A 14,557-nucleotide genomic window follows, 5' to 3' on the forward strand; every position below is an offset into this window, starting at 1 on the left:
CTTACTCCCAATGCTGCATACGCCAATATAGCTGGACGCCATCTTGTTTTTAAGACTCGATAGGTAGATTGACAAAATCAGTCAGCAACACGCAAGCTCGACGGGTCGACGGGTGATCTACTGATGGTATTGTGTATAAAATGTCCTTTTTAATAAATAATCTGTACACTTACAAAGTTATCAATGCCTCGTTTTATGTTAAGACCCTTATTAAACTACCAAAGAAATGTCGGGCTACCTTTTAAGTGGTTTAAAATAGCGATTTAGTTTTTAACATAACAAATGCCCCCATCGTTCCAAGTTTAAAGCGTTTTGGTAGAATCGGCTAAAAACAGCCAACTTAAGAATAAGTCTATACGCGCTTTTTTGCTCCCAAACGAACATTCCAACTGGTTATCATATTAAACATATCCCACATCCATTTTACACAGGATTTATCCTTTAACTTTGACTACACAATGGGACAGGAGAGGTCATTCCTCCCAAAAAAAATATAGAAATATAATACAGTCACCGTCCAAAAAGGGGGAAATGCTCTACAAGTATTCATTTAAGACAATAACACCCACCCCTAAATTGTCGGGTCAAATGGTGTATATCTCTAATTCGAACCTGAGGATCATCATTGGTTTTTTTTGGACAATTTTCCTCGTGTCGATCTGGTGTGTCCCACTAGGTCTACTTCAATGGCAGTAGCTAAATTATAACAAGTTAAACGCGACAGGGTTGCTTTAGACCTTGCTGGAGCCTGAACTGAAGCCTGAAACATATTGAAATGCTGCTGTACACCATGCGTCTCTACGCCATGAGTCTCTGCATGTTGGGTGCTTGTTTTAGGACTTTGGTTTTGTGATACAGAGTGTAGTCTACCAAAGGTCCCTAATTCCATGACATCTAGTGATGGTTTTTTGCACAGATGAACACATATACACGTGAACCTCTAAACTTAGTGAATCATAAATTAACTGGAAAACAAAAGGAAAGACAACGCTGTTTGTCCATTGCCCCAATTGTATGAGCCAGAGACATATAATCTCTACACAGAGGTATATTTTGGACATTAATGACACAACTTTCACAACCAGAAGAAATCTAAAGAAATATATTTCACACTGACCTGTTGAGGGTTCTCCCATTTCGTCATAAAATCCTCTTTGGCTTGTGCAAGGAACTCTTTGACTGTAAAAACACAGGCATATTCATTACATACCGGAATACAAGTGGGATTTGTGTTTGAAAACATAAGTACAGGAAATACAGAGGCAAGGAGGGTGGCGTAAATAAAATGAGCCAATTAAATTAAGCATCGTCTCCTTTATCTATCCAAATGAGTTAGGAATGAGAAATAGGGAGAAATGGGGCACAAGCAAGCAGGACAAGAATCTTAGTTTAAAGTCAGCCTATATCCATAACGGCACCTTCATGTATGTATCTCTTGCAACATTTTAGTATGTGTTACCCATTTCCAGGGAAAAGGAGACTTTGTGAAATCGTCATTGTCATTCATTTTCAAAATTCTAATCCATCCCCTCCCCTGATCTTTGTGTGCAAATTCAATGGGCTCAATTCTCAAATTTGACCAAAACACAACACTTTAAATAAAAGGACCAAAAGTCAGTGGGCGTGTTTGTGCGTGTTCTTGGGATTTATGCATATAAGTGAGCCTGAGGGGCCTTCTTCCAAATCACCCTGTCCCGGCATATGTAGTCTATCTGACGCATCCTTGTAGGAATACAGTTTAATAAAACAAAGAAATGATCAACTACTTACATCAATTAACAAACATACCTACATTTCGAGCGACCAACTAAGTGAAGCTCAGCAGAATAACAGCTCTACAACTGTAACATAACAAGGGGGGCCTTTACCTTGTAAAATAAAATGTAATCAAACAACTACTAGGAATATCACAAAAACAAGAAGGTCTTTTGAAGCTGTCAAACTTGACAGTTCTTACAGAGGTATTTCTTGAAAAGTTAAGAAAATATAGTATGCCATTGAACATTTTACAACCGGCTGGAAGGCAACATTTTCTTTGTGCAAATAAGTCTAATATTGACTTTGACACACACGTGATTCCCTTTCGGAAAGTGAAGCCATTAATAGTCTTGTAGGCCTACACATGTTCTTTCAAACTGTAGGCCTAGCTGTTATGGATGCATGGGTACCGTAATGGGAGGGCCAACAGTGCCCATTAGAAACTGCTATTTCCAATGGGCACTGCTTCTGTCCGTGATTGAGAACCTTTACACAAACCTAAATGTAGGGACAAGACAATGGCACTCACTGAAGACGACGCAATAATAAGTAGGCCTAACATATTGTAAAACATGCATGGGCCTATATTAAATGCAGCGAGTTGTATAATACCCACCGCTTTCCATTTCGTTGCCTTTCCTGATCGTGGGCGCGTTGCCCATGACTTAACTGGCTGCCTCCACCCTGAGCGCCTATGGAACCGAACCAGGCTCCACGAGATCTTCAGATGGAGAGTATCCTTGAACGCCTGGACCGTTTGCGTTATCGTTCCTCTCTCTATATTTATCGGCTGGTGTTCCAACCCCAGGCTTGAATAGGCTTTGCTTGGCGCGTTGACTCACAATGAAAATGGAGAATGATCCGACATCGCCATCATAACGTTCCTGGGTCTTTTGCACGAAGGGCTGACTGGTCCTGCAGGCCGTCCTTGTGGCGTTCGGTCTCACGTCGGTCCAGTTTTCCTCTCTCCTGCTCTGCTATCGCTGGTGCCGTGGTGGACCCCCGGCTCCCCAACAACGACAACGTTCCCAATGTTGAGATGGGCCCTCTTCATTCCCAACCTCAACTACAAAGTGAAATTTCAGCGGGTCGAGCGGATACAATTCGTTAAATCAAAATGCCATTAATCTCCACGATGAGGGGGAAAACGACGGACCTCCTGTGAACGTGCCGCCTATTCGTTTGCATCTGGAATTATTGACGAAGAGAATAAAAGCATGTCGCCTGGTGATTCCTCTTAAGATCTTTTTAGTGTGTAGCGGAAAAACGCCAGGAATTGAGGCTATTTTACTCCAGACAACATACGCACCCACTCCCCCCCTCCATTTGTTCGGCGTGAGTGAAGGAATATTGCTGGATATGAGAATCGCTATTGGCTGTCAGCCGTTGAAAGACGTTACCTCGATTACTCCCACATTTCGTGACTGACACAAGCTATGGAGGGTGACGTCAAACAGTTATTTTTAGGAGTCTTGGTCAGAATGAATGCACCCTGTCGCGTTATTATAAGAATATCAATAGAGCTGAACGCGGTGAGACACACAAAGTAGGCCCCTATGCATGTGTGGGAGAGTGAGTGGACAAATTGTCAGAATAACACGCAAAGAGACTGTTTTATTCTGCCTTGATTTAGGCCATACGTCCCTGGAATACAGCAATACATTGCATGTGTGGAACACCCTCATCTCTGCTGCAGGGGAGGCGTGTCTGCGATCTTGAGGATGTAGGGCTGGACACAAAACGTGTGTCACTGTATAGAGCGACTTTTCTTGCGTTCTTTCAGGTTTGGTTGCACCGTAGCAGGTTAGCCTAAAATGTGTAAATGGTATGCCGGGAAAAACTGGCCATATAAACGAATAAATACGGGTTGAATATGAGGAATGATTGAACTCCCCTTTAATAAACAAATAAATAAATAAAAAGCAGACATTCAGCCTCTTCCTCTAGCTGGCAGTAGTTGCCTAGCAACTTGAGGCTTGAGTGAATGTAGTGGAGTGATGTGATGCATCACTGCTGCATTTTATGAATGAAATTCGGGGCAAAGAAAGGGGGAGCAGAAGAGTGGGCGGTAAATGCTCATACAGCTTTGTTTTTTCTCTCGTGACGATAACGAAAACGCAACAGCAATAGGTCATAATGTCAATTTTGTATTTACCATTGCTTATGCAACATTTTTTAAATACATTCTCATTAGGTTCTTCCACCGTGTGTCGACATCAAAGGCAATAGACCTATCCTAGAATATAATGCCCATATTGCCTTTTCACTGCACTGGACTACCAAGATTCTATCATCCATATTTTTATGACGAGGGCATTGTCCACTTCGCGGGTGAATACAACTGCGCCTACAAATTCAGAACATCGACAAGTATTGTGCAAAATGTGCAGAACCGATTATCGCACTGTGCACAATCCTGCGTAGGCTATGTTTATGTTTCGGCTTATGCAGATATAGGCTAAGTGATATTATATTGGTCCCTTAATTATCCCCCATGTCTCCTGCCCCCCTTTAGTGTGCAGCAGAAATGTGCCTCACCTGTGTTAATGTATTTTTTTCTGCATAGCTCTACCTTGTGTAGCCTAACGTCATTGCAATGAAGACTGCTTTTCGGTTTGTCATCTGCCATTCTTGCCCTAGATGGACTAGTCCGAAAGTTGCTATGCCAACCTCTTGCCTCTGCTTTATTATGGGGAAGTTGTGTACCAGTCTGCCCAATTAGCAGGACACCGCGTATACCATCATGTTGAGGTTTAACGCAAACCCCCAAAACCCGAATGCAATAACGCTGTAGGCAGTGGTGTAGTCTATTTTATTGTAGTGGGTATACTGTGATGATTCCCTCCCAGCCTCGTACAATCCCGTCCCACCGGTTCGTGTACGTGTGTGGCGCTTATGGGGTGTCGCACCACACTCACCAACGCAGGGGTCTACAACCCACTGATTTAAGAGTATAACGATTATCAACAATCATGGAAAGCTGAGTAGGTTTATCAGTTTTAATAACAGTATGAACAAATAGAACACAAAAATGACGAGTTGTCCTTTGCATATCTATAGTAGCAATAGCACATGCTAAACAAGGACAAAATCTACTCAAAATAATTTAATGAACTCTTTACAACCATGGCTAACCAGTGCATGAGAAGGAGATGACAGGAGACTAATGTTTCACTTTTTCAATTGCTCTAATTTGAGCTCTTACTTTTGTTATCTAACATACCATACAGTAATTGAATAGTGTAAAAGTGTGAAATTACTGCACCTTAAAAATGACCATGAATTAGCTATACTCTCATTTGCATAGTGATTAACATTATGAATTTCAATTGTGTATACCAACTGTATGTTGGCTGACATTTACCTAACTCTTTTCCCCTCCACTCTAACCAAGGGTGCCTGTTTTTAAATTCCCTAGCCTGACACCCAGTCTGAAAGGCTGGCCAGGGGTTCTCATCTAAAAGTAACAAGGAGATATAAAGTGGGATTAAAACATTGTCTTCTGTTGACTACTTATTATGTGGTTTACACATTAATATGGGAGGACTGGACACACACACACGCACACGCGCACGCGCACGCACGCACGCACACGCGAGAAGGAGGGGCTCGGCCCGCCAACTAACGTGCAGAGATGCAGGGGCAGCTTCGCGCTTCGTAACAGAGACAGGGCAGAGCGCGAAGGGGGGATTTTATGAATGGTGAATGTAGGAGATAACTTCCCCTGCTTAAAGTATTTTATTGCAGTTATACCCAACCGGTATTTGCGAAAAATAAACACAGAAGTGAAAGATCTGTCACAAGACGATTGATACGTATCCGTGCACATTTTTAAGTGGGTATACGCAAATCCTGGTGCGTTCCTAGTGGGCATACGGCGTATACCTGCGTATCACGTAGACTACACCACTGGCTGTAGGCCTACTCTCAAGGCGTGAGTGTGTTGGCCATCGTTAGGATTTAATGGGTTAGCTAATGGTAGGTGCTAGTAGACCAGCTAAAAGGGGTTTAATTTGAAAATTTGATTGCTAGAAAATAAATAAATAGATTAAAAACAAATGTATATACATTTTCCCAAGTAGCCCAATCTATTCATTGTTCATGTCCGCCAGGTGCACTCAGGTTCATCAATCGCAGGTTTTTATCTTTAAAGCTAAAAAAATAAACTCAATTTGATTTACATTTGAATTGAGTATTGTTTTATTCTGTCCATTGAGCTGTGTGTGTAAAATTCTACCACCAGAGGGTCCTCTATCCTAGCCTCGAAGGCAGTGAGTGTGCTTAAAAAAACCTTCAAATATATGTAAATAGTAACTGTATATGAGTGGTGGGCGGGGCAGTTTTTCAATCCCAATCCGACCCTGTTACTATAATACATTGTGAAAGAAGGATGGGTCAATTTACAAGTTCAACTATTGATAGGTTACCCTGCAATTCAATACACTAAAATGCTAAATGTTTCTATAATGTAAGCTATAAAGCAGCCTAAAAAAAAGGTTCATAAAAGTCGATGACAGTTTTGGAAAACTGATGTGAAGTGCAGTGTGAATAATATTGTATAGGCCTATAATGCAATAAATAACTTAATGTTCTTTGATGGCACGCTTTACTCCTTTACGCCGTGAAAACTATCACAAATAAATATAACAAAACGGCACATCAGCAAATGATACAGTATTAACATATGCACGAAATAAAACAGAAATATGACACTAATTAGCACGTGAAAATGGCATGCATAAAACCAGGAAATAAAGTGCATTAAATGGTGAAACAAAATACCTCACTGGCCGCTTGTTGTGAAAAGAGGTTCTTTAAAGGTTATTTTACTGTTCATGTTTCTTGGCTGTCTGCTTTAACTTCAGAGGCAAACTTAATACAATAACGCTGCACTTAACGAGAGACATTCATCCACACATGGTCAGGCCTTTACATCAATTAAACTGACGTAGGGAAACTAGAAACAAAATCATTAGTTCTGTGCGCTTGCAGCACATTGACACATTCTAATTAAACAATACACATGGGTTAAGATACATTATATTAACATTTTAACCCTTTAACCCAACATGAATTATTATCTATTTATTAATTACATGAAATTGAAGTATTGATTATTAAATGTGCATAATGAAAGAAAACTTATTTATGCAACGTCACTTGCACCTTTCATTACAATTAAATCAAATTTTGCGTGTTCCGTGGCTTTTACTCACTACTCACAAATTACTCACTGATCTAATTTGTGAGTATCTGTGGTATAAAGGCGGAGACAAATTTTGAATTATAAATATGTACAATCCATAACGTTAGCTCTCTGGCTCATAGCTCAGCGGACTACAATACCTCCTAGAATCATTGCTTTTTGGCCGGAAACGGAAGGGGGGCTGTTTACATTTTGTTGTAGTCTTTTCGCTCGGTTCTCCGTCTCAACAGTAAGGCTAGAACCGAGCGAAAAGACTACAACCAAACGTGAACACCCCCCTTTCCGTTTTCGGCAAACGAGCAATGAGTCTTCCAACAGAAATCGATGGGATTTACAAAATGCGCTTTATTTCGCTACGATACTTGATTCAACCACTTTACTTCATCCTGGACAAACCACAAAGTAGGCTCAATGTTCAAAATACCGGAAAAAAATAATAACTCACAGCAAGATATTGAAAAAAAGAACTATGAACAAGTTCATTTTTTGGAAGTGTGAACTTAGTTAAAAAATTGGAATCATGAACGTTTAACTGAAGTGCTTCATTAAAAAATTTGTGAACTGAACTTTGAACTAGTTCACGTAGAAAGTGAACTTTCCCAACACTGCATGCAACAAAGGTGTGGGGCCAATGTATGTTCAGTCTCTGAATACATACATACGGTACCAGAGAGCCCTAAAACATCTGGACCCTGCTAAGGGCACACTCATACTAGGCAATCTGTACCGTGCACGCGGACATTTGGCTAGTGTGAGCATGCCATCCAGCATGCCATCCAGTACAGTTAAATTCTTTTGCCTCAGTACACTTCGGAGAGGTGTGCTCAGGCCACGGTACAGATGCTAATGAGCCGACACGTGCACATGCACGGATACTCAACCCGTATGTACATGAGGCAACCGTACTGAGATTGCCTAGTGTGAGCACAGGCCAGTGGCACGGGGGGGGGGGGAGAATCGTACTTGAGTATGTTACAGGGCAACTTTACTTAGTGTGAGTGCGCCCCTAAGTCTGCAGGTCATGACAAGCTTGAGCCATTATTTTTTAAGCTGGCTGTAAACTTTATAGCAGAACCTCTGACCCATAATTCTAATCTGACATTTCTCAACAAAGAGACCAATTTAAAGATTTTCTAGAAATTAATAATATTTTAGCCCAACACCAGTAAGGCTTTAGAAAACGACATAGCACAATTACTGCAGCCTTGAAAGTTGTTAACGATATTTCTGAATCATTGGACTGTATAAAGTATTGTGGTGCTGTTTTTATTGATCTCTCCAAGGCATTTGCTACAGTTGACCATGTAACCTTGGCAGATAGACTAAACAAAATTGGTTTATCCAGTCAGGCTGTGAACTGGTTTTCAAATTATTTGTCAGTGAGAACACAATGTGTCCAGTTTGCTGGGTCTTCGTCCTCCTTTCTCCCTCTTTCAAAGGGCGTGCCCCAGGGTTACATACTTCCATACATCCTTTGATCGATTTGTTCAGTTCATCAAAACTTTGTTAAAATGATTCTTTAATGCCAGTGACCTCCGTGATCAGATGGACAGCCCAGTCTGATGTGTCTGTGTCTACCATGCAGTGGCGGCTGGTGGAATTTGTTTTAGGTGGGGCTGAACGTTTGCATTCCAAACTCCTGTAGGGGGGTCTGGGGGCATCGTCCCCCAGATGATTTTTTTGTGATTTTCACAAACAAACGAAGCATTCTGGTGCATTCTGACAAAATAATAAAGGCAAAATAGAACATTTACTTACAAAGACGAATGAGGCCAGGGAACTAAGTTTTAAGTTAATTTATTAGCCTTGTAGAACATTAAGAGTGCAAATACATCAACACAAATCTGTGAATTACACAGAAGGTAACACACTCTCTCTCTCTGAGAGAGAGAGAGAGAGAGAGAGAGAGAGAGAGAGAGAGAGAGAGAGAGAGAGAGAGAGAGAGAGAGAGAGAGAGAGAGAGAGAGAGAGAGAGAGAGAGAGAGAGAGAGAGAGAGAGAGAGAGAGATATAATGGGTGAGTGTGTTACGGCCAATCCATTGTGTTGGTAACATCACTCATAAATATATCTACAGTCTGCATTAGTATGCATTTAGACAAATACAATGAAATTCATGTAAATGTGCACACTTTTGTGCGTGGTTGTTCAAGACACACTTAAGGCATGATACCAACATAGGTTTGCAGAGGACTACATACAGTACAATATGCCCACTGAAGGCCTGATCCCACCATAGATTTGCAGAGGACTATATATATACAGTATGTACACTGAATAGGTGTGCAGGGGACTATATACAGTATGCCCACTGAAGGCCTGATCCCACCATAGGTTTGCAGAGGACTATATACAGTATGTACACTTGAAAGGGGTGGGGGGAGGTTGTGAGGGTCTGCAACCAGTGTCCACCACACGGGAAGGAGGGGGGTGGGGGGGAGGTTGTGAGGGTCTGCAACCAGTGTCTGACTCACGGGAAGGAGGGGGGTGGGGGGGAGGTTGTGAGGGTCTGCAACCAGTGTCCACCACACGGGAAGGAGGGGGGTGGGGGGGAGGTTGTGAGGGTCTGCAACCAGTGTCCACCTCATGGGAAGGAGGGGGGTGGGGGGGAGGTTGTGAGGGTCTGCAACCAGTGTCCACCTCATGGGAAGGAGGGGGGTGGGGGGGAGGTTGTGAGGGTCTGCAACCAGTGTCCACCACACGGGAAGGAGGGGGGTGGGGGGGAGGTTGTGAGGGTCTGCAACCAGTGTCCACCACACGGGAAGGAGGGGGGTGGGGGGGAGGTTGTGAGGGTCTGCAACCAGTGTCCACCACACGGGAAGGAGGGGGGTGAGGGGGTTGTGAGGGTCTGCAACCAGTGTCCACCACACGGGAAGGAGGGGGGTGGGGGGGAGGTTGTGAGGGTCTGCAACCAGTGTCCACCACACGGGAAGGAGGGGGGTGGGGGGGAGGTTGTGAGGGTCTGCAACCAGTGTCTGACTCACGGGAAGGAGGGGGGTGGGGGGGTTGTGAGGGTCTGCAACCAGTCCACCTCAGGGAAGGAGGGGGATGAGGGTCTGCAGCCAGTGTCCAACTCACGGGAACGGGGAGGGGGGGGTGAGAGAGACTAGTAAGAGAACTCTCGGAAAACTCTTACTTGTATAGGAACTTTGCTCGTCTGTCTTTCTGAGTGGCATATTTCTCAATAACCCTTTTATTGAAATCTCGAATGTCCCGTGTGAGGTTTTTTTCTATAGAGAGCATAGCCAGAGCATTGAGGCGATCTTATGCCATAGTGTTCCTAAGGAAAGTCTTTATCCTCTTTAAGGTGGAGAAGCATCTCTCTGATTCTGCTGTTGACATTGGTGTGGTGATGTGGATCTTGAGAAGTCTTACAGTTTCGCTGAATGCGTCTTGCAGGTTATTTCCCATTAGAACCTGACATAGAGCCGGTGCTCCACTGCAGCCCTTGAAGTCCTCATGCTCGTAGGGACAATTCTGTTTTAGGTCTGGCTTTGTCCAACATGGGACAGGCATCCACCGTGGTTTCCAGCCCTGAATCTAGGACCTTTCTGCTGTGTTGTGGGAACAAGTCACCTTGCAACAGCACTGATGAGATGCTTTGTGAAAGAAAACCTCTCCTTGGCATGGCTCATAATGGTGTCACAGACCTATGAAATAATAACCATAGAAAACATGTCACAATAAAATATCGGACTAAACGATATTCATTGGCGAAGATAGTGCTGAAAGAAAAGCAGCTCCTCCTCAATCTTCCTCAGCATACCATGATAAGGGATGTAGAAAACAGATGGAACTCTCTGTTTCTGATGGTTGAGAGGTTCCTTGAGCAGTATCCGGCTCTCCAAGCTGCATGTTGGATCCACGGATAAGAAAGCCCAAGGAGACGGACCGACTTGATAGGATCACAGATAAGGACTTTACCAAAGCAGAGGAGTATGGCGACACATTAGTGCCATAAAGCGCCAATGCGACAAAACATGTATTCAGGCTTAATGTATTATTTCACTTTCATTATTTCACACACGTAGATATTAACTGCTAGCACGCAAATTATCATGTGCGGGTTTGCAATCAGAGTGCTGCTCCCCGAGTGAGGACAACAGCTACTCGAGAGCATTACCTCGTTGCAAGCGAGAGGTAATGCTATTTGTGTAAATTCTTCTTCCTGTATTCTGGCTCGTACAAATAGCCCTGAATGTCAAAATCCAACAATAGATTTTCAAAATCCACTTCGGCTGTTTCGCGTTACTAATGCCATGGTCGGTGGTTTGTGTCGGTCTAGTTCTCTATCTAAGCGGTGAAGAAACATGGCGGACATTCTGTTTACATCTCGTACGCGAGCTCCCGCCGCCCTCATTCCTTATTGGTGGGCTCACAAATTTGCGGAGGAGTGGTTTGTAGTCATATGACGTCAGGTCAGGAGAAATGTAAGGAGGACAGCTGGGCCAAGGGAAGACTGGGTTAGACTGATGGAAGGAAAAACTTTTTTTCGATATTATAATAGTGATTTTATATTGATAGAACAACGGATCTGTATCAGTGAAGTATTCCTTTAAGTGAAAGGTTTCGACAGACCTATCTGGAAGCTACCAGGAGTAAATAATCTAACAGTTCCTCGAAGAGGTGACAGCGATGGACCCAAGGTTTAAAGCCAAAAGTGTCAGGCACACCACCTGGGAACGTTTGCAGGAGGCAGCTGTTGCAACCAATGATACAGAAGCAGATGCCCGTTCCCTGATTCCCATGAGGACAGCAACACAACCGAGGAGACTGTATGAAAATCCTCGGGGTGATCAGTCCACCACCACAACCCAGGACTGACCTGGAGGAGCTATTTGCAGAGGAGGAGCGAGAGTGATAGACCATCCATCTGAATAACTCCTCTAATATGTACAAAGTAAATAAGGTGCAAAGTCAAACTGGAGAAGTAATTCCGGAAAGGATTTTGTTAGAGGACCAATCAAAGCGCTTGCTGTCTCTGTTGCATCGACGGATAATTCAAAACTATTGGACGCGCAGGTAAACTAACGAGAAGATCTCCGTCAGGCTCTCTGTCATGGTAATAACTAGTAATAACATGCTTTGTAATTATGGTTATTAAGTACATAACACTCGACTATTCAATTTTAATGATGTTGAAAACTAGTTGGACGAGCAATTTCCCCTAACTCAATGTAGTGTGTGGCTTGAACATAAATTATTATTAGAATAAATCCCAAGAAGATTGATACAAACAGTTATAATTGTATTTGTTTGGCGAAAGTTTGTTTTAAGTGTGTACTCTGCAACCCCCTTATGTGTATTTCTCACACACACACACACACACACACACACACACACACACACACACACACACACACACACACACACACACACACACACACACACACAGTTATGTAATTATTGGTTCTGGTGAAAAGAAAAATACCCTCTGGATCGAAAGGTGAAAGGCAGTGTAATGTTTGTCATTGAGCAATGGAAACCGTGATAGAAAGTCTAGAAGAGCATTGACATGTAATTTGTTACATTTTCTATAAAAGTTTAACCGTAGCCAAGATGATCAACTTCAGTCGCGAGGGTTCTGGTTTGTTGAGTGTTTTTCTTTTTCTTTTTGACATTTTGCATCACAGTTACGTCAGTCGACGTTGTTCGACTTAATTAGACCGAAGTCAGAAGAAGGAGAAGAAATTCACCTGTAATTATTTAGTGTCTTTTCTATTGAAATAAAAAAATGTATTTTTCACGTTTATATTCATTGTCTAGCTAATTAGCATATGTATTGGGTTAGGGTAACCCAAAAAATAGGCGGGTAACCCTGATCAAAACCTAGCCTGGTCCTACCAGACTCTCGCACTTCATTTCATTTGCACAGAGAGTCTGGACCCACTCAATTGACTAACGTTAACTCATTTGAAGGCGGGTGTCTGTTTGGATGTTCTAACTATTGGATCTGCCCAGTGCCACTCTGGATCTGCCACAACCAATCGCTAACGTTTGATTAGCGATTGGTTATGGCAGATCCAGAGTGGCACTGGGCAGATCCAATAGTTAGAACATCCAAACAGACACCCGCCTTCAAAACGTCCCCCTAGAGCCCGTGACTCATAGCCAGTTCCCTCCCACTCGATCCCAGTAAGAGGGGAACACGAACCCATAATGTAGTCACTACATCAGCCCCCCCAGTGTTCACCTCAATATTCAAAATCCCCGCGGCGAGGAGGGTGTATGGCCCGGCCCCTACGACTGTCGGCAAAATCCGGAGGTGCGGGAGGAGGCGTGACATCGTCCATCACATCCTCTTGTTGGGCGGGGGGCAGTGACGACCGGAGGGCCGCAAGCTGTTGGGGCTTGTGGAGGTTGGAGGGGGGGGGGGCCACGGCGTGGCAGGGGGGGTAGGACGGGGGGGGGGGGGGGGGGGGGGGGGGGGCGGCCCCTGCGCGGTGGCAGAGCCAAGTCTGGGGGCAGTTCAAGGTCAAAGTGAGCTGGTTTGAGGCGATCAACAGACACACACTCAGGCTTACCCCCCACGTCAACCATGAAGCTCTTGGCTCCTGCCTCGATGACACGGAAGGGTCCGTCATAGGGAGGTCGTAGCGGAGCCCTGTGGCCGTCGTGGCGGATGAAAACGTAACCCGCTGACTGCAGCTCCGGGGCCACCCGCGAAGCAGGGACGCCATGCCGCATGGTCGGGACCGGGGCGAAGGTCTTGGCGCCGTCCAGCAAGGAGGCACGCTGAGCGGAGGCGGACCAGGGCTCCGTCGACTTGGGGATGAAGTCACCAGGGACCCGCAGCGGCTGTCCGAACACCAGCACGGCCGACGATGACCGGAGGTCCTCCTTGGGCGCTGTCCTGAGCCCCAGCATGACCCACGGCAGTTTGTCGAGCCAATTGCTGTCCGTGGGGCTGGCTCGAAGGGCGGACTTCATGGAGCGATGAAAGCGCTCAACAAGTCCGTTAGCCTGCGGGTGGTAGGCGGTAGTGCGGTGGAGCTTGACCCCCAGATTCTCCGCCACCGCCACAGCTCCGAAGTAAACTGCGGGCCACGGTCAGAGGAGAGGTCAGCAGGAGTGCCGTAGCGGGAGACGCACACCGCGATGAACGCCCGGGCCAAGTCGGGGGCTGTCGTTGAGGAGAGCGGGACTGCCTCCGGCCAGCGTTTCGTCCTGTCCACCATGGTGAAGAGGTAGGTGAAGCCGTGCGAGGGGGGCAGAGGTCCCACCAGGTCCCCGTTGATGTGCATGGTCGAACCTCCGCTCGGGCACCGAGAAGTGTTCCAGGGGGGCTTTGAAATGGCGATGCACCTTGGTGCGTTGACAGGCAGTGTCACATCCCTCTTGAGCCCGTGCCAGACGAACTTCTCTGACACCAGCCGTGAGGACGGTTTCCTACCTGGGTGAGACAAGGTGTGTACCGCCTCGAAGACGGGGCGTCTCCAGTTGGCGGGGACTACAGGCCTTGGCTCACCCGTGGAAACGCTGCACAGGAGCTTGGCCCCTGTATCACTGAAGAGCACCTGCTCCAGGCGCAGCCCCGTGTTCGACGACTTTAGAGCTTGGACGGAGGGGTCGGCGGCCTGATCCACAGCCATGCG

At 45.1% G+C, this 14,557-nt stretch overlaps 1 protein-coding gene across 2 annotated transcripts in view; it reads right to left on the reverse strand.

Annotated features, from left to right (window-relative positions):
• The window catches only part of prkacab (protein kinase, cAMP-dependent, catalytic, alpha, genome duplicate b), an 11,685-nt gene extending 8,284 nt beyond the window's left edge, over nt 1-3,401 (reverse strand). Inside the window, exons 1-2 of one of the 2 annotated variants that reach the window (XM_060046400.1) lie at nt 2,601-3,401; nt 1,118-1,179 (exon numbers count right to left, since the gene is read on the reverse strand). In XM_060046400.1, coding sequence (XP_059902383.1) covers nt 1,118-1,144 — 27 coding nt within the window. In that variant the 5' untranslated portion in view covers nt 1,145-1,179; nt 2,601-3,401. Of the gene's footprint in view, nt 1-1,117; nt 1,180-2,374 lie in introns of both variants that reach the window. The other variant, XM_060046398.1, reaches the window with a different exon arrangement.
• Between the last annotated feature and the right edge of the window lie 11,156 nt (nt 3,402-14,557).

The sequence above is a fragment of the Gadus macrocephalus genome, chromosome 3 (genome assembly GCF_031168955.1).
Source record: "Gadus macrocephalus chromosome 3, ASM3116895v1".
Lineage (NCBI taxonomy): Eukaryota > Metazoa > Chordata > Actinopteri > Gadiformes > Gadidae > Gadus > Gadus macrocephalus.